This window comes from Nannospalax galili, unplaced genomic scaffold, assembly GCF_000622305.1.
Source record: "Nannospalax galili isolate Female #2095 unplaced genomic scaffold, S.galili_v1.0 scaffold146, whole genome shotgun sequence".
NCBI classification, from domain to species: Eukaryota; Metazoa; Chordata; class Mammalia; order Rodentia; family Spalacidae; genus Nannospalax; species Nannospalax galili.
The window spans coordinates 10,402,841-10,430,411 of NW_008357929.1; the positions used below are offsets into that span (position 1 = coordinate 10,402,841).

At 42.9% G+C, this 27,571-nt stretch overlaps 2 protein-coding genes across 2 annotated transcripts in view; both read right to left on the reverse strand.

Moving 5' to 3' along the window:
• Positions 1 to 2,163, reverse strand: part of LOC103752250 (NACHT, LRR and PYD domains-containing protein 1a-like) — a 53,891-nt gene extending 51,728 nt beyond the window's left edge. The window contains exons 1-3 of the mRNA XM_017795023.2: positions 2,101 to 2,163; positions 1,606 to 1,781; positions 547 to 833 (exon numbers count right to left, since the gene is read on the reverse strand). Coding sequence (XP_017650512.1) covers positions 547 to 833; positions 1,606 to 1,673 — 355 coding nt within the window. The 5' untranslated portion in view covers positions 1,674 to 1,781; positions 2,101 to 2,163. The remainder of the gene's footprint in view (positions 1 to 546; positions 834 to 1,605; positions 1,782 to 2,100) is intronic.
• Positions 2,164 to 5,097: 2,934 nt separating this feature from the next.
• LOC103752251 (NACHT, LRR and PYD domains-containing protein 1b allele 1-like) overlaps positions 5,098 to 27,571 on the reverse strand; it is a 51,633-nt gene continuing 29,159 nt past the window's right edge. The window contains 7 exon segments of the mRNA XM_029557529.1: positions 5,098 to 6,929; positions 7,315 to 7,359; positions 12,468 to 12,656; positions 19,143 to 19,241; positions 19,243 to 19,269; positions 19,800 to 20,054; positions 22,007 to 22,023. Coding sequence (XP_029413389.1) covers positions 7,333 to 7,359; positions 12,468 to 12,656; positions 19,143 to 19,241; positions 19,243 to 19,269; positions 19,800 to 20,054; positions 22,007 to 22,023 — 614 coding nt within the window. The 3' untranslated portion in view covers positions 5,098 to 6,929; positions 7,315 to 7,332.

Below are 27,571 nucleotides of genomic sequence, written 5' to 3' on the forward strand. Positions count from 1 at the left end.
TGGCTCAGTGGTTAAGAACACTGGCTGTTCTTGCAGAAGACCCAGGTTCGAATCCCAGCACCCACATGGCAGTAACTCCAGTTCCAAGGGATCTGACAGTCTCTTCTGTCCTCTGTGGGCATTGCACGACACGGGTGCACTTACCTACATGCAGGCAATACACGCATACACATAAAAATAATAAATAAAATATTAAAAAAATGAAATTGTTTAAAATAAAAGCAAAACAAAACAGGTAGCTGGGTATAATGTTTGCCAACCCCAGCTGGCCACTTATTTTTGTATATATCAGCTGAGACCGATGGCTATATATTTAAATTTAAAAAAAGAGTAAGATTTCATGTCAGGAATATGATATGAAATTCAAAATTTAGTGTTCAATCAAAGGAAGAAGCGGAACAGGGAGACTTCAGCAAGCCTTTCAGCTCCACCGTAGACTGGGGCTGATGACCTGATTTGACAGGATCTTGCCCTGCCCCAAGGAAGGCCTGGGGCTCCATGGTGGTGATAGGTCCCAGTGGGGTGGGAGGGCCTTTGTATACTCACGCCATTTCAAGTCCTCTGCTTCTGCCTGGGAACACAGCAGGTTTAGGCCCATCTCCTGCCAGATGTGTAAAGCGAGAAACCAGGCCCCTTGAACCCCATACTGAGCCACTAGGTATGAGGCCACCTCTGTGCTGCTCGTCTCCTTTGGCTGAGCTGGTGTCCTGGTGGAAGAACTCTCCAAGTGTGCTTGGTTTGGCAGATAACTCTGGAACTCCTTCAGCTCTTCTTCCTTCAGTGTCCCCAAGTAATAGGCTAGTAGATGCTTGACTCTTTTAGACAATTCTGTCCTGTGGGGGTGGGGGTTGGAGGACATGAGGACACAGAGGGCAGTGGTCTCTCTGTGGTTTGGCCCCTACACTCCAATACAAGGCTCTCACTGAAATAATTTCTCCAAGCCTGGAATTCTATTCAGCATTCAGATCCCAGGGGTTTTGGTTTTTTTTTTTTTTTGGTCTTTTTGAGACAGAGTCTCCTTGTAGCCCCAGTTGGCCTGAAACTCATGAAGATCTGCCTGCCTGACTTCCAAGTGCTGGGATTAAAGGTGTGCGCCACCACGCCCAGCTTGAAGATCCCAGGTTTTTAAACCCCATCTTATCTGTCACTAGGTAGTGTTGGGAGGGAAGAAGGAAAAAGGAGTGGTAGGAAAAGTCATTAGAGGAGAAAACCCCAAGAAGACAGGGAGACACTGGAAGAGGTCTAATTGTGTGAGCTTGCTGGGACAGGGTTGAGGCCTTCCCAGGGAGACTGATGGAGAGGTGGGGAGTAGGAGGGTGGGGGTTTGGAAGATGGAAGTGTGAGAAGATGTAGGGATGGGATGGTAAGGAGATGGGAGGATGAGGGGATAGGAGGACAGGAGGAATGGAGGGTGGGTGATGAGGAATGTTGAGGAATGGGATGATGGGAGGACAGGAGGATGGACAGCTGGGAGGATTAGGATGGGGGAATGAAGGGAAGAGAGGATGGGGGAATGGAAGAATGAAGGGTTGGGAAGACAGAGTGATGAGAGGATAAGAGGACAGAGGGATGGAGGATGCAGGATGGGATGTGCATGACACTCACTGTTTTTGGTTCCTCGTCTTCGCCTTTCTGTTGGGAACCTCACTCATGAGATCAGCCTCTTCAGCCATTTCCTGACAGAGGGTGAGGTTGGGCAATGTAGCAGAGAGGGTGGACTCAGAGCGCAGGACTCAGCTTAGGTTTTCCCCTTTGAAGGTATCTTTGAAACTCTTCTGGCCCTGAACACCAACCACATAGTGGGGTCAACCCAGAGCCAGCCAAGCAACCCACCAAGAGAAAACCTAAGAACGGTGTGGCCAGCAGAGGTGAGGGTCCAGGCTAGGCACAGACAAAACAGGATATGGGTTCATCCAGGACCCTGCCACCCACTCAGAGCTGGACAGGCTCTCCAGTCCAGGCAGAGGCTTGGGCCTTGGGTCCTGGCTCTCAGGATGAGTCTCTAATGTCTGCCACGGCAGCTCCTTAGTGGAGATGTGCCAGGGCTTATGTTTCCACATTGTTCATGGTTTGTGGGGCTTCCTGAGCCTCACTACTCACCCTGCTCTTCTATGAGTCCCACCGAATGTATGTTTTCCAGGCCCAGAAGGCTCTGTGCTGCCGAGCTCTCAACTGGTAAACACTTCCTTTGAAAGTGAAAGAGTTTGTCTAGATACCACAAAGCAGGCCTGCACCCTGATGGTTTTCCTCTTTTCTCAGTCAGCAGAACTCTGGGACTGCAGAGTGAACAATGGTATTGCTTAGTTCATTTCCTGTTGTGAAATGTCCAAAAATTTCTGGAGCTGCTTTGATTAGCCCTGGGCTGGAGGAGCCAGACTTGGGAGCTTCAGCCAGGATTGCTGAGGCCCTGACTCCCTGAATGGAGGTTTCATGTCTCTGAGCTTCAGTTTGCTCATCTGCTAGGTGAGACCTTGCAGATTTGAGGAGGAAAGTAATCGTCAATATGACCCAGCTGTGAAATCTATGAGCTATAAAAACGAGTGACCTGGCAAGATATGCCTATGAATGCAATAGTGGCACAAATGCTATGCAGGTAACCAAACACGGCCTGGTTGGATTTAAGGCCTGCTCCACAAATGGAACCCATACCTCTCACTGTTACGGGGGCCAAGAACATGTGGCTAGGTAGGTCATGGGCCCTAGAGGAGAACCTACTACTAACATTCTACTAAATGGACATAGTATTAAAATGTCTCCTAATGACTTATTGCTATATCCATTGATTTGTGCAACTCTCAGCCCTCATCAGAGAACTGTCTTTCAGTACAAAACAATTATTACAGAGGCCCATAATTGGTCAGTGTACAGAGAACAAGAAACTGTGGAATGCTCAGCCCTAAATGGGACATCTATATTATGCTTCTCCCCACAGGGCTCAGTGATCCTCACAGAAGAGGGGATGGGAAGTTTGCAAGCTTCAGAGGTGGTTGATGACTACAAGGAAACAGTGTTTTCCAGATAGCAGGGCAGCTGCACATATGAACTCACAGCAGTTATGACAGCATGCACAAAACCTGCTCAAGCTCAACCCAGACAAAATCTCAACAGGGAGAAGGAGGTGGTCACGAAGTCTCACTCACAACTGAGGATCTATTAGCATAAGATAGCTGCTGGGTGAAGAAAATCAGGTTTTTTTAAGGGTTATTGTCCCTGGTAGATCAACAACACACAAGGATTGGATTCACACTCAAGAGTATTTAGGGGCTGGAGAGATGGCTCAGTGGTTAAGAGCACTGTCTGTTCTTGCAGAGAACCCTTGTCTGGTTCTTAGCACCTACATGGCATTTAACAACTATCAGTAAATCCAATTTCAGAGAATCCAAAAACACCCTCTTCTAGCCTCTGCAGGCTTTGCACATTCATGGTGCACTTGTATAGATGCACACAAAGCACTCACACACATAGGGAAAACAAAAGTATTTGGGTACCACAAGTTGGACTCTATGCAGGGAGGTGGGGTGGAGAGAATGCAAAGGTAGGTGGGTAGGAAAGTGGGACAGATCTGGTAGGAATCGAGGGAGGGGGAAATATGATCAAAATATATTGTACAAAACTCTCAAAGAATTAATAAAAACCAAAACCAGACCAAACCAAAATACCACCTCCCCAATATTTATTAGTAATTTACATTTCTTCTTGAAAACCCTGTTTAGTTTCATAGCCCATTTTTTATTGGGTTGTTTTCTTTTTATAAATGTCTTTATGTAGTTTAGATAGTAATCCTCTGTATAGGTGGTAAAGATTTTCTACCATTCTGTAGGCTGCCTCCTCCCTTGTTTCATTTTTGGAGAGAAGTATTTTAATTTCATGAGGTCCCATTTGTTGACTGCTGGTCTTACTTACTTGATGACTGCAGTCCTCTTTAGAATGTCCTTATTTATGCCCACATCTTGAATTATTTTCCTTACCTTTTCCACTAGAAGTTTTAGAGTTTCATGTTTTTTATTAATGTCTTTGATCCATTTACAATTCATTTCTTTGCAGGGTGAGAGACGAGGATGCAGTTTCAGTCCTGTACATATAAACTGGATATACATATCTAGTTTTTGCCATACCATCTGTTAAAGAGGCTGTTTTTTCTCCCATCATTACTTCTGGTCTCTGTCATTTTACATTAGAACCAAAATCTTATTTTATCAATTAAAATATTTGAATCCAAAACATTATTTTAAAAAAAATTTAATTGAATTTTTGTGTATTTCATACAGAAAATTATCTTTATACCTCCTTCCCTTTTGGCACCCTCCTATACCGCCTCTCCCTCCCCCTCACTGGAGTTCATACATTCTGTCATTTGTGTTAAAGCCTATCATGTAAAGTTGGTGTCCCCAGATGTCCCTCAGTGTGAGTTCGTCCACCAGGGTTTAGTCAGCCTGTCTAGAGTCTCTCCCTTTAAGAAGATCAGCTCTTCCTCACCCAGCAATAATCAACTGCCAATAATTCTGTGACTAAGATTGGGGCCTGCTGTTCATTTCCACAGTTTTGTGCTGGGTTTTTGTCTCCCTAAGTTTGCATGGGTCTTGTTTATGCTGACATCATTACTGTAGGTTTGTATGAGAAGAGTCCCAGGCGTCTGTAGGACTATTTCTGTATGGTCATGCACCGCCTCCCTGGCTTTTACAATCTTTCGTCCTCCTCTGAAGGAGCTAGTTCAGAACCTTGATTATGGAAGACTACTTCAATGCACAAGAGTTTACTGTCCTACACAGAAAGTCTGTTCTGACAAAGCTTATTTCTCAGATAATTCTAATCACATCAATCAATAGGGATACTTTGAGGTGTGTATTAACTACAGTGCTCAGTAATCTTTACATTTAAGTAAAATCCAGGAAGAAACCAATCTGAGATAGTTTTATATTTGTTCTTTACATGGGTTTTCATACCCACAAGTGCTCAGCCAAAAGACTGAGAAGCAATGAAATTGTTTTCATATGCTGATAATTTATTAGACACATTTAACAGAACTGAATATATTGCCTTTTTATAGATTATAGGAAGCTAAGATTGATTGATTTATATTTGATGATATTTTAAATGTTTAACTTACTTACAAATAACCCAATGTGTTGTCTCTATCATATACATTTATAAACATTAACCTCATTTATAATTACCCAGTATATTTAGTTATTTCTAAATTATCCATGAAGTGAATACATTAGAAAATTTTTCCCAATACTTGACACTGTTTCTTGTCAAAACGAAATAAAACAACAAAACAACCCCAGAGGACTTATGGGTGAAGTTCAAAGAGAAGCTCTCTCCAGGTGACCCAGTGAAGGATAAGAGTCAGCATAAGAAAAAATATTCTAAAGAGAGAAAGGGAGGAAGAGCTTCAGAAATCACACAGGCAGTGATTGGACACTGAAAAAGCGCTGAGAAAAAGACAGGACAAAGCCCTGAAAAGCAGTGAAACTAACAGAGCTCTAGCCACGGAGCTTCAGGGGAGGGAAGCAGAAGCCTGGTGCGGAAGGCTAGCCAGGTGGCCCTGGTGGAGACACTGGCAGCCCTACCCGCAGGACAAGCCCACAGCCCTCGCAAGCCTCCAGTCCCACTGTGAGTTTTGCTGAGACAAATTTCTGTGGCACGTGGGTCAGCAGTGGGCAGGAATCCTATTTTGTCATTCTATGACAGGTTCTTAAGCTGTGGATCACGACAACCTATGGGGTCATTGAACTGAATGTGGCGGCTGCAAAATTTTGGCAACAGTAAATGTTTCTGAATGTTCAATGACCAAAAATTTATTCATAATGAGTAATGAATCCGAGATGTTTCTGGTAGTGCATACCCCATGCTGCATCACGTGACACTGCAGCCTTGCCTCTGAACACACCGCATGAGTACTGTGCACTGCATGTGGCAACAGGTCCCTCAGCTCCGAGTGCTGCCTGGATCACGCTGGCTCACATTCTCGATTCTTGTGTGCTGTGAATTAGTGTTTTCACTGTAGATACCAAGTTTTCCGATGCTATAGAAACAATAGCATAATTATGAAATACAAAGACTTAAAATATTTTCCTATTTTTATTTCTTAGTGTGTATCAAGTTAATATAATCTTCGTATTGTATTGTGTGAGAACATTTGATATTAAAAGTTGGTTTTTGAGCTGCTGACTTGAGTTTGATAAAAAAAATTGCTAAATGAATTTTGATTTGGCACTAGGACAGAATTTCCAATAATTTCTGAAATGTCCTTAAACATAATTCTGCCATTTTGCAGTGCACACTACAGCACTTTCAGCACTGACAAGAAATTCAAAATATCAATCAACTCTGAGAGATCCTGGGAATCCTCTGCATCTTGTAGTATCAAATATTCAGCCAACATTGAATTCTTTATGTGAAGGTCCTGTAACTATGCTTTCATCTTTAATAAATGATGAAATTATATATCTACCAAAGAATTGTTTTAAAAAAATTTCTTGAAGGTTTATTTTTAGGAAAAGTTTGATTTATATCCTATTTCATATATTTATGTAGCCAGAGTTATATAAAATTTGGGAGATGAAAAAGGATTGAGGGCATAAAATATTTAAGAAGCCCCTTTCTTCTCCTACTCATAAGCCATTGACTTAAGTGTTAGGATTCCCCAGAAACCCTGCCCAACTTCTCCAAGAGGTCCATGATCAGGTGAGGATGAGTTTCCTTCAGGGCTTGGTAAAGTTGGTCTTTGCCATCCCAGTTCCAAGACCGGCTGATGCTGAACAGCTTCTGCATCTTGTCTTGGTTGGTGGTCTCAACCCATACTGTCTCCTAGTCCTCTTCACTCGGGACCTGACCATACAGCTTGTCCAAGACAGGGTCCACTGATGTCACTCAGGCCACCTTCTCCAAATGCTGGTCCACAAAGTGTATCGAAGCAGGGACATCTGGGGGTGAAGATGAGACTGGCCATGAGCAAAGAACGGCTCCTCTGTGGGCTCCACCTCTGAGTGCCCACCTCTTGCTCTGTTCACTTATCTCATCTGCATCCCTGGCTTCCTTCTCCCTTTAGAAGGCCATTTGACCACCAGAAAAGCATCTTTACCTTCATGCCATTGTCTATTCTGGTATTCTGCTTGTTAAGCAGGTGGGGCATCCAGGTTCGAGTGTACTTTATGTTCTTCATGGGCAACAGCAATGGGCAAGGGGAGGAACTCTGCCCTGGGCATGCGCCTGTGAGGTTTGCAAGAGGGTCCTTCCTTTCTCTAAAGGATCAGACACTATACCATTGGAATCCCACTGACTCCTCTGGCTCTCATAGCTGTTACTGACCTTTGGGGGCTGGAAGGATCAGCGCTGGTGCAGATCTGGTATCTCCTGTAAGAAAGGAGAGATAAAGAAACAACTGTAATGGTGCCAGTTATAAATAAATAGGGCACGCCTTGAAGCTCCCACCCACTACTGACTCAGAGTGTAATCTACAGACATTCTAATATAATCTGGAAAGTGAAAATTTCCTTATTCATATGAGGAACTTAGGCCATGAGCCTATGATCGTACAGAAAGAAGACATAAGAACAAAAAATTTCTCCCTCATCATCACAGCCTCAATTTTATACTGTCTTTGTCTGAATGGAAAGCTTGGTAGAAAATTAATGAAACCCCTTGCTAGAAGCCTTAAGCCATTTAACATCTTCTTCTGGGAAGAAAACTACTTTCTTGTCTGTGTTTGGTCTTCTACACGCACACACCACTATATGCGGTTTCTGGATTTGATATCAGAATAATCAGAATCAAGATGAAGCAAAGTCTTAGTACATGGGAATAAGAAGTGCATTTTAGCAACAAGAACTAACAACAACCAGAACAAATAAAAGAAGTTAATTAATTCCAGTGCATGAAAACAAGTTCTGAGGGTGTGTGAAGACCCTAAGTTTACTGTGCCCTAAGAGTTCACGGAACCGGGCACAAGGATCCAGGTTGTCGTACTGGAAACCTTTGTTCCATTAGGATGATGTTGCTTATACTGCATACTGACTGGACAGTCTTGTTCCATCCTGACTGATGCATAAACTGGAGCATCTAGTGAGGAAAGTGACTGGGTCACTGGAGCAAGGATGGAAGAAAATGGAGGTACTTAATACGCCTAAGTGGAGTCAGAGAGGATATGATCCCAGTCTTCCAGTATTTGAAGACTTTTCCACAAAGAAGGGAATAGACCTTGATGAGCTCCAAAGGACAGTATTAGGGAAATCAGGTGGCAGAAGTTGGCTTCATATAAGGAAAAATAACAACATTGCTCCCATCTACTAAGGATCACTGCATGAGGCATGCACAAACATCATTGTATTAAACATTTTCAACCATCCTACCTGTTGGTCATTATGATCCTCATTTTACAGAGAGGAGCTTCAGACTCATATGAATTAAGTAATTTTCCCAGATCAGCTTGTAAGCAAGTGGGATTCAAACTGAGTCTGATGCTGGTGCAGGTGCAGGTGAGTTCTCATTCAAGCCAAAGCCATGCAAAGCCTGTTACTTGACCACCTGTTTGTAGTAGTTCAAGAGCTACCACTACTGTGTGACAGCTGACAAGGGCTTATTATCCTCAGAAGTGCTGATTAGGAGAGAGTGGTTTGGGATTGAGGGGCTGGGCTAAGACTATGTTTGCTTTACCCCTGAAAGTTCACTTTTTGATTTTCTCTTGTCTATCTCACCTTGAAAACATGGGCAGTGCTATTCACAATAGCCAAAAAGTGTAACAGCAAAATGTCTGATAACACATCTAACCAAGCAAATGGAAGACTTCTACCAAAAAACAACAACAACAACAACAACAAAAACTTTAAAAATCAAAAAAGGAAATTGAAGAAGGCACTAAAGATAGAAAGGCTTCCTATGCTCATGAATTGAAAGAATCAATATTGTGAAACAGATATCTGATTAAAAGCAATCTACAGATTCAATGCATTCAAAATCTAGGTTCCAGGGACATCCTTCAGAGAAATATAACAAAACCCTAAAATTCATATGGAAGCATAAAAATTCAAGGATAACTAAAGCAATCCAAAATGAAAAGAATACGGTGAGAGGTATCATCATACCTGATTTCAAGATAGTACTACAGAGCCATACTAATAAAAACAGCATGGTGCTGGCAGACAAACAGACCACACATAGGGCAATGCAGTAGAGATCCAGAGATAAATCCACACAACTACAGCTACCTGATTGATGTTTGACAAAGCAGACGAAAATATATGCTAGAAAAAGACAGTCTTTGAACAAATAGTGCTGGGAAGTCTGAATATATTAACACGTGGAACTGACAAACGGGATTTCATGAAACTAAAAAACTTCTGTGTAGCATAGGAAACTACTGAGTGAAGAGATAGCCCACAGAATGGGAGAAAATATTTGCCAGTTATGCTTCTGATGGAGGATTAGTAACTAGAATATACAAGGCACTCAACAAACTAACCACCAAGAAACAAAACAACCCAATTAAAAAAATGAGCTATGGAACTGAACAGTTCTGAAAAAAAGAAATACAAATAGCTAGGAAACATTTGGTCATTAGCCACGTGTATTAAAACTGCCTTAAGACTCCACCTCATCCATGTTTTAATGGCCATCATCAAGGATAAAAATGACAGCAGCTGCTGGCATGGATGTGGGGAAAAGGAAACCATGAATACACTCCTAGTTGAACTGTACATTATGCAACCATTTTGGAAATCGGTCTGGAGGCTCGTTATAAAACTAGAACTAGATCTTCATCATTACTCAGCCATACTATTTCTGGGCTTTTATACAAAAGAATTATGTACCTTACACACACACATTGGCAATTCCACGTTCATTGCATTTCATTTTACAATAGTTAGGAAATGAAATCAGCCTAGGTGTCCATCAACTGAGGAATAGATAATTAAAATGTGATACATATATATATATACAATGGAATTTTATTGGTGTATCAAGGAAAATGAAATTATGAAAGATAAATGTTTGAAACTGGGAAAAATTTCTAACACCCACATGGTGGTCAACATCTGACCTTAACTCTAATTTCAGGGGATCCAACATCTTCTGGCCTCCTGGACATTGCACTCATGGACATACTTATATACATCTGGCAAAGCACTCATACAAAAATATAAATAAAATAAAAAACTTAGTTACAGGTGTGGGATACATCCATAGGAGTTGTTGATTTCAGAGGTCCCATATGTCCATAAAATAATTCAGTTTCTCACTACCTTTTTGGATGCTCACCAGTCCAAGTTGATAAGACCCTATTGCTGAATATACCATGTACCTTAAATGCAAGATCTAGAGAAATGAAGCTGGGACTGAGTTGTAAGCATCCTCCCTGCTGGCTGGTTTCCATAGTGTCAGATGGTGCTGTGCAGGCTGCTGGAGAGGAAGAGGCATCAATGGTTTTACCCAGGTGTGAACTCTGTGAACTATAAAAACTAACCTGCTAGGCAAGATGTCTTCCCTGCTTCAATAGTGGCACAAGCATTATGGAGTAGCCAACTACTCCCAGGTAGGACTTGGGGCCCTCTGCACAAAATGCAAGCCATGCCTAGTACTATAAAGCAGGTTAAAAAAGTCCATGTTTAAGGAGGTCTTAGGTCCTGGGAAGAAGCTATGGCTGCTGCTCAGCTACACTTGGTATCAAATAACCTTCTGAATATCTATGTCTATATCACAAAGGCTACTCAGCCTTCGTCAGAGAAGCCTTTCTTTCCAGTGAATTGAGATGACGGCAGAGACGGCCCTAGTTAAACTCTGTAGAACACAAAACAAAGCAAAAAGCCATGAATGTGCGAAAGGCATTTACAGGAAAGAGTGGGGCTGCCTGGGGTCAAAAGATAAGGAAAGGTGTATGTGGGGGGAGTGACCAGAATATATTATACACATGTGAGAAACTCAAAAAATGAAATTTATTATTAAAAAGAAAATATAGATTGATCAAATTGAGTATTTAATATTGGCAAAACTGGTTTTATTAACCAGTCATAGAACCTTTGAATGCTTGCCTCCATTGTAAAGTTGAGCCATCATGTACAATGATGTCAGGGGCTTTGTGAATGTTAAAAGCTAGCAGTTCAAGGGCAGTAGGTGGATACCAGGGTATGAGAGAAATTAAAAGGGCTGGAGTATGTAATGATTTGAATATGATATGGTTCTTGTTAAATGCTCATGTGTTGAAAGACTAGTCCTGCAGCAGTATTCAGAGGTGACTGGTTATGAGGGCTGTGATTTTATGAACACATAAATGCATTTATAACTGAGTGAATATGAGAATGACAATGGAAACTACGGGGGGGGGAGTTGGAGGATGTCTGTCATTGGAGGTATATTTTGTTTTGAACTCCTTTCCTCCTGTGTCTGGATCTGGATCTGGATCTGGATCTGGATCATCTGTATCTGGATCTGTATCTGGATCTGTATCTGGATCTGTATCTGAATCTGGATCTATATCTATCTGGATCTGTGTATTTCTGCATCTCTACTTCAGAACTACCTTGCCTCCTTGACGTGGTCCCACTACCACGATATTCTGCTTCACTTCGGTCCCAAAGTGATGAAGGCAGGTGATCTGGGACTGAAACAAGCCAAAACAAACCTTTCCTTCCATTTTATTTGTTATTATTTATTTATTTATTTATTTATTGTTTGTTTGTTTGTTTGTTTGTTGTTTGCTTGTTTGTTTTATTATGACTAAACACTTTTTCAATGTGATGTAATTAAGAACTTTGGAGCAGGAAAACAGATAAGAGATAGGTATGGGGGAGGTGAGCAGGAGTCTTCCCCCTCCCCCCTGTGGTTACTCAGGATGAAAGTCTTTGTTTTCCAAAGCTTTCACATCCCTGTAACCTTTGCCTCCATATGTTATCTTACCTAATTCCCATGTGTGTGCTATGTACCTTTTGCTTACATTCCTCATATATGAGCATAAAAACTCTCCAAAGTGTGAGGGGTGTGACTCTTTTTATCTGTGGGTCAGTCCTGCTAGTGTCAAATTAAACTTCCTCTCCTTATCTGACTTCGGCTGTTGGTCTCTAATTTTTCTGTGACATTTCATTTCTTTATCATTTTTATTTTATGTGTATATTGCCTGCATGTGTGAAAGTGCACCCATGTCACACAATGCCTGCAGAGGTCAGAAGGGAGTGTCAGATCCCCTGGAACTGGAGTTACCAATGGCTGTTAGCTGCCATGTGCGTTCTGGGAATCCAACAAGGGTCCTCTGCAGGAGTAGTCAGTGCTCTTATCGGCTGAGCCATCTCTCCAGCCCAAACCTTTCCTTTTAAATGTTGGTTTTCTCTGGTATATTGTCACAATTAGGAAAAGATAACTAACACAGAGTCAGACTTCAAGACCGTATCACATGCTATGGAACTTGAAAAAGCAACATAACTTTCCTGGTCTACTTCTTGATACCCCAAAATAGTAATAATATGTGTCCCCACCCTCATTGATTTTCCTGTTCTTGTCTCTGGACTTGATGTCACTTCACCTGGTTTCAACAAGGCCTCCCATATAAGAAACATATTTTTCTTATCTCTCAATTGTAACTTAATCCTGGAACCTGTGTGGCCAACGTGGATCTCAGAGAAGAGCTGGGATTGTCTGGGACTCCGGTAGCACAGCTCCAGTTCCTGAAAAGAGAAAGAGAAAGCCAGTATTCATGCTCAGACTGCAATCTCTCTCACCATCCTGATACCTTTTTGGTCCGGCTCACCCCATAGGGGCATTGATTATCTTTTGTACTGGTCAATCACCACTTTTGAACACACCTGCTGATTCAGAAGAAGGAGGCCTCATCTGGGAACCACATTGTTCAGCTTCTTTGCTCATTGCTGTGGCAAATCATCTGACAAGAACCAACTTAAGAAGGAAGGGTTTATTTTGTCTCAATGATTCATAGTGGGGAATGCATGGCAGCTGACATTCCATCCTTGGCAGCAGGAGTTTGTGGCTCAGCTTGTTATATCTCAGAGGATCAGGAAGCTGTGTCTAGGCTATAACCTCCAAGACCTTCCAAAAGCAATCTGCTTCTGCTAGCCAGACTTCACATCTCTAAGTTTTCTGCATACTCACTCCTAAAATAACACTACATGTGGCCCAAGTGTTTAAATATATAAGCCTGTGAGGTACAATTCAGTTTCAAACCATAACATCTGTGAATGATTGAGAGCTCATCCTACAAATAGTGCTTATATATCTTAAGCTGGATCTTGTTCCCTTAACCTCTCCTTGGACCCGTCTTCCTCTGTTTCTGCCATGTTGAATTCTCTAGGCAATCTACATTCTTGATGGGTCTTAAAGTAAAAGGTATTAATTATTCTTCTTGTGATAAAATGCCCTGGCAAATATAACTCAAGGATGAAAGGGTTTCATTAAAATGTTTATTTATTTATTTTTATTTTATATATATGAGTGTTTTGCCTGCATGTAAGTACACCCATGTTGTGCAATGTCTGTGGAGGCCAGAAGAGGTGTCAGATTCCCTGGAACTGGAGTTACAGACAGTTGTTACCTGACATGTGGGTGCTGGGAACCGAACCCAGGTCTTCCGCAAGAGCAGCCAGTGCTCTTAACCACTGAGCCACCTCTCTAGCCCTGAAAGATTTCTTTTGGCTCACAATTTGAGAGTACAGCCTATTTTGGCAGGGAAACCATTGTACAAGAAACACAAGGTGGCTGGTCACGTGGCATCAGCAGTCAGGAGGCAGGGGGTGAGGAATGCCAGTGCTCATCCCACTTTCTCCTTTTTATTCAATTCAGGATCCCAGTCCATGGAACAGGGCTGCCCACATTCAGGTTGAGTCTTTCCACTTCCACCTAATCTAGGTAAATCCCTTATAGACACTCAGACACTAACCTCACCTATATCATGTTGAAGGTAGGACTATAAACTTGCCTCCTGGTGATTCTAGATCCCATCAAATTAACAATAGTACCACAACTTCACTCCTTGGTAACTTGATGTTCATATGCATCACTTTTAAATCATAACATCTCCTAATGCAAAGTGCATTCAACATCAAAAGCTCCCGTAGTCTTCAATAGCTCCAACAATATTAAAAAGTGTATGTGCTGTTCTTCCGCATCTCTTCTGAAACTCAGATGATCCCTTAACCGTGAACCCCTGAACATACAATAAAAAGTCCAATATGTCCAGCATACAATGACACAGAGTAAACCTTCCTATTCCAAGAGAAGAATACGGGTATTGCAAGGAATGTTGACGTCAAGACTGAAAGCTAGAAGGTTAAGCAACAAATCCACTGCTTCCTTCCTAGCGTCTGGAGCCTGTGATGAAATCATCTAGGCTCCAAAGGGCTTGGGTATCACGGCCCCTGCAGTTCTGCTGCACCTGCAATTTGTCTCTCCCTTGGGCCAACTAGACTCCAAGCATGCAACTTTCCTCTGCAGATGTCTCATCATCCTGGCACCTCCAACATTTTCAGGTATCCTTTGGAACTTAGGCTTCATCTTTACATCTCTCCCTACATGGTCTTTTGTGGGAAATCCAATCCTGCCACACATTGCCTGGCTTCAGGTAGTCACTGAAACCATAGAGTAAGACTCAGTTACTCTAAATCTTGTATATTTTATGTATGCAAAACCAGTATCATTTCTGATGCCACATTAGGATACAGCCTGACCCCCTGAGCCATGGCTGTAGTGACAGCTGTGTGCTTTGGTTGCTGAATCCGTGGAAACAATTTTCTAGGCAGTTGCTTTTGAGCAGGGAATCCCTTTAGCTGCATTCTCATTTCAGAATTGCTTCTTTTAAATACATTTGTATTTCCCTAAGTTGGAGCTTTTGATGGTAGGGTCTTGTTCTTGGGGCACGTTTCCTTTTGTTCTAGCACAGAATAGCGGGTTCTTCTTCACTTCCTACATTAGCTACAACTTATCTTTGTTGGTACTCTTTTCCTATCCAAATTTAGCATTTATATATCTTCCTTCCCAACTTTTTGTTCTTATTCACAGTAGACCTTGAGAAGTGCAGTAAGCATTAGCCACACCACAGCTTGAATGCTCTCCTGTCTTGACATTTTTTTCTGCCAAAGAAATTGGTCCATTGCCTTTAAACTTGACCTCACTCTAGTTCTTAGGACCTGAGCAGTATGCAGTCAGACTTTTCAGTAAAGTCTTTGCCTAGTATATGTGATACCCTAAGTTCAAAAAACCAGTTACCCTCTTCATCTAAGTAATCAAGATCTCTCACCTACAGTACTGCAGGAGACTTTTGACTTGCAGCAGATTTTGTTCTTGACTGCCTATCATACAATCTGACCTAGGGTCAGAGGTATCTTTGAGTGTTTGTATGTGCCTGTCTGTGCATGCGTGGCTTGCATGCGGAGGCCTGAAGTTAACATTGATATTTCCTCCATTGCTGTCCACCTTGGTTTTTGAGGCAGGGTCTCTTATTGAACATAGTTTTCTCTAATTCAGCAGGACTGTCTGGCCAGCAAGCTGTAGGGTTCCTCCTCTCCAGCACTGGATTTCCATGTGTGCACCATCACATCTAGCTTTCTACATCTGATCCTCTTCTTGTACAATAAGCACTTTGCCAACTGAGCCATCATCCCAAACCCAAGGAGAATCTTTATCAAAATAAACCAGGTACTCTATCTCCATGTTTAAGACCCACCAAGACCTTGCATTTCACTTAGAACAAAATCTAACTCCACACCATGGTTACTAGATACAAGAAGCCCTGGTCTTACTCAGTCTTTTGCTGCATGCACTGACTCTGCCATACTGACCTCCTTTGTGTCACTGGAGGTGTCAAGCCTGCTCTCACCTCTATGCCTCTGCACATGCTCCCTGTGTCTGAAACACTCTGCCATAAATCCCCACATGCCTGCTCCCTTCTTGTCACTGAGGCCTCAACTCAAGAGACATCTTCTCAGATATGCTTGTCTGACCTCCCAGTCAAAGTGCCCAAGTCACTCTCTCACAATGCTGTATTGTTTCCTAGCATTTTCTATTACTGAACTTGGTCTCCATTCTTTAATTGTTATGGAGGTCATATCTGCTAGAATATCACCTTTCTAAGCTAATAGATCTGCCTGCCAGGTCCGCTGAACTACCTCTGCTGAAGGCTATCTTTGGCACTGGTTTAACCTTTGTCAAATAATGGAACCATCTCCTTTTCCTTCCTCCCTTCCTTCCTTCCTTCCTTCCTTCCTTCCTTCCTTCCTTCCTTCCTTCCTTCCTTCCTTCCTTCCTTCCTTCCCTCCTTTCTCTTCATTCTGTTTCTCTCTCTGAATCTCTGAATCTCCCTCTCCCTCTCTGCTTCTCTCTCCCCTATCCCTCTTAATCTTGTTAACGATGGATACTTCAGGAAAAGTCTTAAGTATTCATCCTTGATTTCATGTTTCCCAATCAAATATAAACAGTGCATCCTTCTAACTACAAGATGCATTGTCCTTCTGAAGACATTGAACTGAACCCCAAGAAGTCTTCAGAGGCTGCTGCCTTCTGAGCAGGACAGTTTAACCTGGAATGCCAGAACAGGGTGAATTTTCTGAACATCAGCACCCTTTCCCACTACTGTACTCTATTACCAATATTTATCTACTACTTCTTACACACTCTAAAGCACTAATATAATCTCCATAATCTTCACCCGCTTTATTTCTCATCCTTTATGTTTTCTTTTTACCATTTAAGGAAAAAATAAAAAAAATAAAAAACTATTCCGAACTTAACTGACTGTTGGATCTATCATCCTCCTCCTTCTTTTGTACATTAAGACCCAATAGCTAATCATGGGGGCAGTATTTTTAACCATAGACAATACTTTTTTGTGTACTTATGCTTGCTGAAACTGGGACAGTTTTGCTGCATTCTATATTGTCAATCTGACTAGATTTAGAATACTTAGGAGACATAATTCTGGCGTTTCTGTGAGGGACCGTTAATCGAGTAGGGAAGACCCGTCCTGACTGAATGGCACAATCTCTTGGGCCGGGTTGAAGGGACTGTGAAATAGTGTTCCTATGGCTTTAAAAATATGTTTGGTAAATTTAACTGAACCTTGAGCATGTATGTCTGGAAAACCTTGACTCATGAGAAAGTTTATGCAAGAATGCTTGCTGGGTAGTCATCTCCGCAATGCCAGGACTCCTCTAGTTTCTCAGGAGACACTTGTTCTCCAAGGAAGGCATACTGCAGTGATAATCCTACCTTGCTCGTGTTTTGCTGAACTGCGGAATTCTAGCCTCTTTATCATGGTTCACTGTGCCGTGGACATTCAGCTGTAACAGGGCTTTTTGGCAGTCGTGTGTGTGAAGAAATAAAAGCGAAGAAATCTCACGAGTCCCCTGGTCTTTTTTCAGTTCTGTGATAATCCATTCAGGCCCTGTGGCTGCTCCCCTGGCGGCCACACTGGGGTCCTGGAGTGCACGAAGAAGAAGCCAGCTGAGTGCCACCATTCGCCACTCTCTGCTTCCCAAAACTTTGAGATGTGAGGAGTCCAGCCACATACTCTTGTTTCATGAAGTTTGTCTTCCTGTCCCTGTCCCAGTGAACTGCATCCTCTTAAACTGTAGACTAAATTAATTCTCCTTCTTTTAAGTTATTTTGCCAGGTATATTGTATTGCAATGAAAAAAATAGCTGATATAAGAGGAAAAAAAAAAAAACAAAAACAAAAACCAGGCTAACTGGGCTTTCTTCAATAGACCCAGATGGATTCTAGATATGTTTTAATAGACTGGGTCTCAAAATCTGGACATCCAGGTTTCAGACCTGTTACAAAGACTGGCCCTTTTGACTTGTCTGTGTTGTGGTTGTATGATGTATCCTATCCTGATTCTCACATGCCACGTCAATTGTCATGCCTATGCCATTATACTCACACAGCCCTGGTTCAAACACAGACTACCATTCAGTGGAAGCTGCTCTGATCTCAGGCTGTAAAATGTGGTCAGTGTCGTGTTGGTCAGCCTGTTCCTGCTATGGAAAAATACCTGAGAAAACAACTAAAAGGATGAAAGATATACTGTGGTCCACTGATTCATTCCACAGCCACTTTGTCCCATCCCTGTGGCCTTGGGACAAGTTGGGACACTCTAGTGGGGAGGACTTGTCAGTGCAAAACTTCTTACCTTACAGGGGGTAGCTGGCAGAAAGATCATGAGAGGAAGGGCTCTGTGCGAAGATATACTCTTCAAAGGCATGACCACAGTGAGGTACTTTTCACAGCCAGGCTGCACTCCCTAATTATCCATTCAGTGTAAACGCATCAATGGATTGATTAATCTACTGATGAAGTCAGTGTTCACAACCCCATTGTATTCCAACAGTGCCACTAGCTGGTTTCCAAACCTTCAGTATATGAGCCCTTGAAGGCATTTTATGTCTAAATGTACCAATAATGAAGATTTGATTATTATAGTTCAATGACTAGTGGACCCACCCCAAAGCAAGGGGCAGGATTCTGAGAGAAAGCAGTCCCTAGTGTCTAGAAGCTGATATAACACTCAGAGATAGACATCAGTGAGCCTCGTTATTTCCCACTGGACAAACACAGGCCACCTACTTCAGAAAGGTTGCCAGGCAGCCTGTACATCCCAAGCATGCTGACGTGAGGGGCTGCTACGCCTTTACTAATTCCAGCATTCTGCTTGCCTCAGTCCTCTCTGCCCAGGACCAAGATGTGCTGAGACTCCCAGGAACAGATTGTTCTGTTTCTTGACAGCATTAAATCTGGAACAAATCTGTTTCCTTAGATTTGCCCCCAAATTACCCAACCAAGACTGAACTCCTGCAGTACTTTTTTTCTAGCACTCTTTTACTGAGAATCTCCATAGTTCTCCATGGAGTATGTTCAGCACAGTAATAAACCCAGAGTGTTCAACTGTAGGTGGATTCCTTGTGCTTTTCTGCTAGATGGCACTTCGAAGTGCTCCTAAGTTAAGTCCATCATCTTTCCCATCTTGAACCTGATCTTCCATCACATTAAATTCTTTTCCACTTATGTTTGCTATATTCTTGCTCACCCCAAATCCCACTGGCTTTCTATCCTACACCAATTTTCTCGTAAAGCTCCGAGGCCTGCTCCCTAGGTTTCCCCACATCTGGAGTCTGATCTTGGAGATGGGCAAACACCTGGATTCTCACCTTGGGGATGATTTCCAGATTCTCAGAACCAGACACAGTATAGCAGGAGCCAATGTAAAGGGCATCCAGCAGGGGTGGCTTGTGTATTTGCATAAAATTAGAACTTCATTTCTTCATCATCTATGGCCTAGGGAACATTTTAGACAATGATTCAAGGAGATTTCTGCCCTTGAGAATCTTGTTGAATAAGGTGAGATGGTGGGTAAGTACATTTGTGTGGGAGTGGGGGTTGTGCCCATGAGGTGAGTGTTGACACCATCTATACACCATGCTCCCCTGTATTCCCTGTGTTCTATCACACAGACAGCTGCATACTTGGCCTTTGTCAAGTATGCTCAGTGTGGGAATAAGTTCACTGTAAGAGAAGAAGAGAGAGAGAGGGAAACGCTACATGTTGGGCATGAGGCCATCCCATCCTTCTGATGCCTGGAGAGAGGCTATTGGAGGTTATGCAGAGATTGGTAGAAGGCTAGACAGTGCAGTTTGGGGAGAGTTAGGCTGTGAGAGACTCAAACCAAGGCTGAACAAAGAGCAGAATCATTCACACCAGGGTTCTCCTCACTCCCGGGTAATGATTTCTCTGGAAGTGATCTCTAGCTATATTTCACATTCTCTGTCAGCCCACTCTGGCCTGGCCTTTGGGGTACTCAGTTTCACCTTCTGAATGGTGCAGTCATCGGGGATCAGGTAGACGTGAAAGGTAATGTCCTGCAAATGGAGGTGATGGTAGATCAACGTGATGGTGGTGATGGGAAAGAAGTGCTGGGCAGCAGGGATTATTCTCAGTAGAATTCCCATTGGAGAGAAGATGGGATTTTCCAGGACTATGTAATGCTGTTCCACCCTGGCTGGCTGTTCTAGCCCATGAGCTTTAAAATGGGCCACTTGGAACAAAAACATGTCCCCCTGCCCCTCCGTCAAAAAATAGATTAAAGAGGTATAGATTTAGGGTTACCACTGAAGCAGGTTTGGCTTGGATAGCAGGGGTACAGAACTTAGGGTGAGGGACTTTCTATGAAGAAGGACTGCACTGACACAGTAAGAATAGTATTCTGAAGCACAGTCCTACTCTTTAGGGGCTCTGTCTTGTGAAAATCCAAATTCATTTGAAGGAAGAAAGCCCAAACTGAAGGTGTTCTCAGTTCTATAATGGAAATGTTTCCCCCAGGTCAGCATATAGACTCTAATCCAGTTGTGGCCCAGTGGGGCCAGGCTCTGTCTTCATCTGGCAGCCCAATTTAGCATCATCATCCACATGGTACTAATTTTGCAGGCATGACAGATGCAAGATTGAGGGGTCATGAGGCTTGCCCCACATTTTCAGATAGTAACGAAGTCCAGCCAACATGTTTTAAGGTTGAAGTCTCTACACAGAGACCACGAGATGCCACTGGATAAGGCTGTGAAACTGAAACCCAAGTTGTAATGGAGACCCCAGGATACTGCAGTGACAATATTATTGTACCTTTGCTGAGGAAAGTTGCAGGTATGGAGCGGAGTTGGCCTAAGAGAGAGGATGTGTGTGCTAGAGATGGTTGAGCTGGAGGCGTGGGGCTACCTAATCCCTTTGGAGCCCAGCTGTTGTCATCATTAGCCTCAGATGTCAGAGTTTTCCCTGCTGGATTTAGGTCTTGCTTTGGTAATATCATTCCTCACTATACTCTGAGTCTTCCATTTTGGAATGAGAATGTTTATTCTGTGTCATTTTATATTGGAAGTATGAAACTTGTTTTTGATTTTATAGGATCTCACAGTTATGAGCTTGCCTTGTGGCTCAGGTAAGAGGTAGATTACGGATTTTTAAACTGTTAGAATTTTTAAAGAAAATGAGAATTTTAGAAATTGTATTGTATTTTGTATTATGAGATAAACATGAGACTTTGGAGACAAAGGATGAATGGTCATGATTTACAGTGATGTGTTTGGCCTCTGCCTCCCAAGGCACTCAGGGAAAAAACCAACAATAACAAAAAAACAAAAAAACAACACACACACACACACACACACACACACACATATATACACACACATGCATTCATTAAGTTGGACAGGGAGCAGTGGGGGGAAGTTCAGTAGATCTAAATGCCATCAAACTATATTGTATAAAAATCACAAAAATTCAATAAAAATATTTACATGTCAAGTTGGGAAGGGATAGAGTTGTGGTGGTTACTCTCAATAGCCAACTTGATAAGAATTACTTGGGAGGTGGACCTCTGGGCATGCCTGAGGGGCATTGTCTTGATTGGGTTAATTCATGTGGAAAGACCCACTCCTGTGGAAGACCATTCCCCGCATAGAATCCTGACTGTATAAGAAGAAGGTGAGCTGAGGGTAAGCATTCACCATGTTCTGTTTCCATCTGTAAGCCTCCTCTGCATATTCGGTTCCCTGTTCTGTGTACAGAATCCAAAGCGAATACATTTTGTCCAGCTACAGGGTGGGGCCCAGAATATGTTCTAGGGAAGGCTGGTGGAGCACAGGCTTGGGAGGGATTGAGAAGGGATGGGGGAGCAGCTTCTATTCTAGAGTTATTCTGGGTTAGAATTCTAACCTGGACAGGTCTTTGCCTCTCTGAGCTTCGCTTTCCTCTTTGGTCTATGAGGGGAAACCACAATCCCTATTTCACCAGGCCACTGTGCAACTGTATGGATAACATCCACATGAACTGCCTTGTCTGATTCCTGGCATACAACCTTGAAATCATTTGGTCTTCTTTTGTTAGAAAGAATCTTATCATGTGTTGAAGGATGGACTTTAACTCATTTTGTAGCCCAAACTGGCCTCTGACTTGTGGTGATCTTTATACTTCAGCCTCCAGAGGGCTGGGATTTGAGGTGAGCACCACCACATTATCCTTATACCTGATAGTTCTTAATATCTACATCACAGGAGCACAAAGGACAGTGCCAATAGCCTGAGAATTCATTTCTGTTTAGAGCTGATCTTCATACTGGCAGGTTGCAGCTAGATTCCTTTATATCCAAAGATCTCCATTCCTTGGACAAATCTCTTTTCCAAGGCCCATCTGATGAATGGTGACTGACTAGCTCATGGCCAGGGTGATCTCACCACAAGGAAGGGCTGACTTTTCCATGACTGAAGATGTAGGAAGGGGCGACAAGCAGTGACTAAAGTCAGACTCTGTCTTCTAAGGTTCTGCCAGTACATTCTTGGCTCTAGACTTTCAGCACATCCTAGATTACCCTAGCACAAGTTCTGCTGGGCCTGGACAGAGATATGGCAAGGCTGGAACCCTTGATTCCATTGGTCAAACCTCTCCTTGAAAGATCACCTGGACAGCCCTTGAGCCCAGGTCTCACTGTGGCAGAGGTAACATGGTGTAGTAGTGGCTCTACAACTACTCTGTAGATACAAGGTGGCTAAAAATAGCTTATCCCAGTTGTTTGAGCCATCAGCACTCTCCCCCTTTAAAAGGTCCTCTAAAGCCTCCAGAGCTATCTCAATCCTTCCTCCTCCACACTGTTTTGTTCTAGAACCTTCCTTAGGGAATACAGACACACAGGTGCACCGGCACACACATAAACACTCATGAACATTCTCACACATGCATACACACACACCTACCCATCTATACATATTCCTGTTTATTATCTGACTCAAAGTACATATCATAAAAGTACCTCTAAATGATTGTAACATGTAATACAAAATATCAAATAATTTCATCATTAATTAAGTGAACCTCCTGTCTGAGTCATAATTTCACATGGAAAACCACCAGTCTCATTGAATTGATAGACAACAGGTTCTTGCATCCAGGACTGACTGGGTTTCATGTGAGGCCCACATGGTCTGGGATGGATAGCTTGTGTTATATCCCTTGCCAATAACATGGATTGGATTTTCCTGTCCTAATGCCTTGAACCCTGAGCTGGTCCAGAGCAACACTGCCTTGGCCACCTATCCATGCTGCATCACACCCAGACCCCATTTCTGGCCAAGTGAATATAGTATAGAACATCAGCATTTTAACCAGCAGAGCAATACTTTGCATCTGTCTGAACATCAGCCCTGCCATTCAGTTCCTCCTGGGGTACACAGAGGCCTTGAAATCCAGTAACATTCTTATTCAGCCTGTGTTTCTGCTTTAATTTCATGACTTCTGAAGCTGTCATATCTCCTCACTTCATATAATTTATTTTATTTTAATTATGTCTGAATCTTTGTGGGGTAAGTGCCCAAGTGCAGTGCCCATGGAGGTCAGAGATGCAGGATCCATCTAGAGCCGGAGTTACAGGTGGTTGTCAGGAACCTGATGTGGGTGCTGATAACTGAACACAGGTTCTCTGGAAGAATAGTTCGTGCTTTTGACCACTGAGCCCTCTCTTCAGGCCATGTCACTCCCCCTTTTAAACCACCTCTTTGGGCTGTTCATTTTTGTCACCATGAACACAATCTGCATTTGAGTTGAGCTGGAATCTCCTGGTGACCTTTCACTGTGCTCCTTTAAGTACAGCACCTGGTTCCCCCCCCCCCCATTTTTTTTAAAGGCAGAGTCTGGCTGTTTAGCCTAGGATGGCTTTGAACTTGCAATCCTCCAGGCTCAGCCTCCAGAGTGCTAGGGTTACAGGCAGGTGAAAATGGCTTTCTTTGTGAGATTTTTGACTATCATCTTGTATTTGTTAGAAGTTTCGTTTGAAGAATCTGTGGAAGTGACTGAGGTTGGGAAACTTGGTCACCTCTCTTTCTTTAGGAAAGCCCTGTTCCATGATAGCAGTTCTCAGATGGAATCTGGTGACAGGGTCTTTTTCCTGCCTATAGGGGTGGAAATGGCTTACTACTATTGGTAGCTCCTGGCATTAAAAGTTCCTTGTTAGTTGCCTCAGTCTCTCTTAGTACATAGAATTGGCAAATTCTCTTCAAATAGCCCAACTGATCTCCTGTTTCTTTTTGGGAACCTGAAGGATATAGTTTGTGTAAAGAACACTTAATAGATGGATGCCAGTTAATACTGCTACTGAGCACATCACTTTTCACTCAGAGAATCCTTCAGTTCGAGAAATATAATTACAAAGCTGGGAGACATGTGCCTTAGAGACAAGAGTGGAGTGAGGGCTCATCATCGTCTTTTGGTGTCGTCTCAAAGGCTGGGAAACAGAGCGCTGCAGGGCGGGGAAAGCCTCACCTTGCAAGGAATGTTTACTTTTAACTGATAGGTCTTGAAGACCCTCAAGCAGTTCTTGCTTTTGTTGTTCTAGGGCTAGCTGTTCTTTTAATAGCGCCACTTCATTTCTTAATTGGGTAACGAGGGGAGAAGTGGGGAATGCCTCGAGGGCAGGTAGAACTGTTGGGAGAGGATAAGGAGGGGGCGTGGAACACGCCTCAAAAGGAGCCGTGGGCGCAGTGCCAGACTGGGGTATCGTGACATCAGTGCTGACTTTAGAGTTAGGCTCTGATTTAACATTTTTGGGATTTGAAATCCTAGAATGTATCTCGGGTGACATTTCTTCATCACTGTCAAGGGAGATGAGGTCTATCTCCTTAGGGGGAATTATTTTATCACCGGGAGGCTGCTGGGGGGGGCCTTGTAGGAGGCCTGGAGTTTGCTTTATGGCAGCCTCGGTGGAGGATTCATTTGAATCTATTAATTCCCTGATTAAGTTCCAGTAGGAAAAGGCTGTAACAGGAATTTTCTTGGGTCCAAAGACCTTATAATAATCCTCTAAAGCATTTTTTACCCTTTTCCATCCTTTAATATCTATTATTCCTTCTTGGGGAAACCAAGGACAGGTTTCCTTAATGAATTCAAAGAATCTTAATAGATCCTCTATCTTAACCTTTACTCCTTGCGTCTTTAAGGCTTCTTGCAATTGCTTAACATAAAGTTCATGCCTGCTTATTTCTTGTCCCATAATCAGACGTCTGTACTTACTTCTGGTTGTAGCCGAGGCAGGTTCCCGCGGCGTGTCCAGAGTGAAAAATTGTTGTGGAACGTTCCTTTGGGGGCATCTTCTTCCCTCACTGGATCCTCCGAATCCAGCCCTCACACTGGGCGCCAGATGTCCTGACCCACGAGACAGTCAACGTGGGTACCTGGAGAGAGGAGAGGGGACTGAAAGGGACAAGAGACGCGAAGAATGGAGACAAGACAGGCTTTCTGATCAAGTCTCATTTATTGATAGAAAAGGAACAGTTTTTATAGAGAGGGGAAGGGGGAAGTTGGCAGGGATAAATCTATTGAGGCAGAGCAATTCTATTAACAGAACACCATAGTAACATCACAATTCTATAGTAAGGCCACAAATCAATTATAAGGTTACACCTGCATGATTACAAAGTAATACAAAAAGTTTCTTAGGCAGTTCCACGAGAAATGAGGGAGTCTCTCAAGCGGACATGAGAAATGAGGGAGTCTCTCAAGTGGTAAGTGCCCGAGTTAGAACAACATGTTTGTGAGGCTTTCAAGTATGGTCATCTGGTTAATCTCAAACCAGGTCAGCCTTGATGTCTGGAAAACAGCTTTGCCAGGAACCAGGTCTTGCTATATTCTGGGGTGGGGGCCTACGGCTCTCCACACAGTACAGGGCTGTGGACACAACAGACTTCAGTCGGAAGGCTCTGAGTCCTGGCTCCTCAGCTCTCTACATGTGGATCCCTGAGTAAGTCGTTTCACTTCCAGACTCTCAGTTTCCTCATCTGTAAATAGGGGTAATGACTAAAGAGAGATTGCACAAAAACCCCTTGACTGGTCATACTGTTAGATAAAAAAGTATCAGGGGTCGTAATTGCCGCGAAACAGAAACAAAGAGGACTCTGGCAAAGCGAGAGTTTAATTGGGTTTGGCTGGGCTGGAAGAACCAGCAGCCTAATGGCTGCAGAGGGGTAGCTTATAAAGGGAAAGAGTGAGGAAAAAGAATATTTTTCTGCCGTTTGGGACCGTTTGGGGGGCTGCTTGCTCAATGGAGGGCGTGGGGTCTGTACCTGGTGAAGCATATTAGAAAAAAACATCTACTGTGAAACATGTTTTCTACACTTACAGGGTTCCAGGAATTAATTGCAGCTAAGGGCTTGGGAAACCTGTTTGTCAGCCAGTGGGGCACGCTCTGGTGATCACAATGCATTGGTCATTAACTTCTCGTGGCTGCTTTCGTTAACTTGCAGGTGGCTGGGAGTTGGTTGACTCAGCTCCTCTTAGGAGCCTCATGGTTTCTGGGTCTGGGGTCGCCTGGATCTGAGTGGAGTCACATACACCACTGAGAGGCCTTCTTAGAGCATTGCTAGCCCGTTTCCAGATATGGCCCTGGAACATACCACCCTCATCTGTAAAACGATTTCTATTCTGCAAACAAGTCCTTCCAAACAATGTGGGCTCTAGGCCCTTTACAAACACTCCTAGTCAATACTTTTAACTCTAGCTACACCTAGGAACATACTTAAACTCCCTTGCTGCCTGACAGAAGGGCAGCTCCCACCCCTCATTGACTGCTAAAGATTGTGGAGGTTGGTTGCTTTCTTTTCTACCTGTGACTCCTATTCCTAACAACCACAGCACTCATTTCATAAAATTGTGACTATTGAGTGATCTACTGAAAACCTACAGATTAATACACACCTGATAGCAGTTAGCTATTTCCATAATGATGACAGGGATGATGAAATGTGAATGTGAAATGGGGGAGTGTTCTTATTTCATGTGTGTGTGTATGTGTGTGTGTGTGTGTATGTATGTGTGTGTGTGTAAGTGCTGGGGATTGAACTCAGGATCTTGTTCACATTAGGCAAAGGCTTCCTACTGAGCTCAGTCTTTGGTTCTCAGTGTTCTTATTTTTGTAGACTATATTTCCCAATAATAAGAGTTTACATGTTAATATTAGTTATAAAATCTTGAAGTTGGAAAAAAAAACTTTACAAGAATCATAAGTAGTTTTCTTAAAGGCTTCCCATTTGGTAAATAGTATGTGGCAAATGCCCATTTCTACAGCAGAGACGGTGACTGAAGAGTGTTTAAGGAGCAGAAACAAGTTAGAGAGGACAACCTGCTTGTGAATGCAGTCACTCAGTACCCATGGGACTATCTACCTTTGGAGGGCCGAGCTGCCATGTTCATCCTCATCGTCCAGCTACTAGTAGGGTACTTTGTACATAGTGGTTATTACTCAGGCAGGCACATAGAGTAAAAGGACTTAACTGACATTTAAGAGACAAGAGAAATCAAACATAAAGAGGGGAGGGGAAGGAAGCTGTTTCATTATGATTAGAATAATCAACAGCAAGAACATATTTCAGACAACTGGGTAAATTTGATTGCAGACTGGGTTTGTTTAGATGGTATCAGGGATTTATGCCAACCGTGTTAAATATGGTAACGATGTGTTGGGTATGAAAGATAAAGTAGTTTTACCTTTGTTAAAATCCAGATCAGAGTGCAGCCTCTCATTCTTAGGTAGATGAAGAGGAAGGCCGGG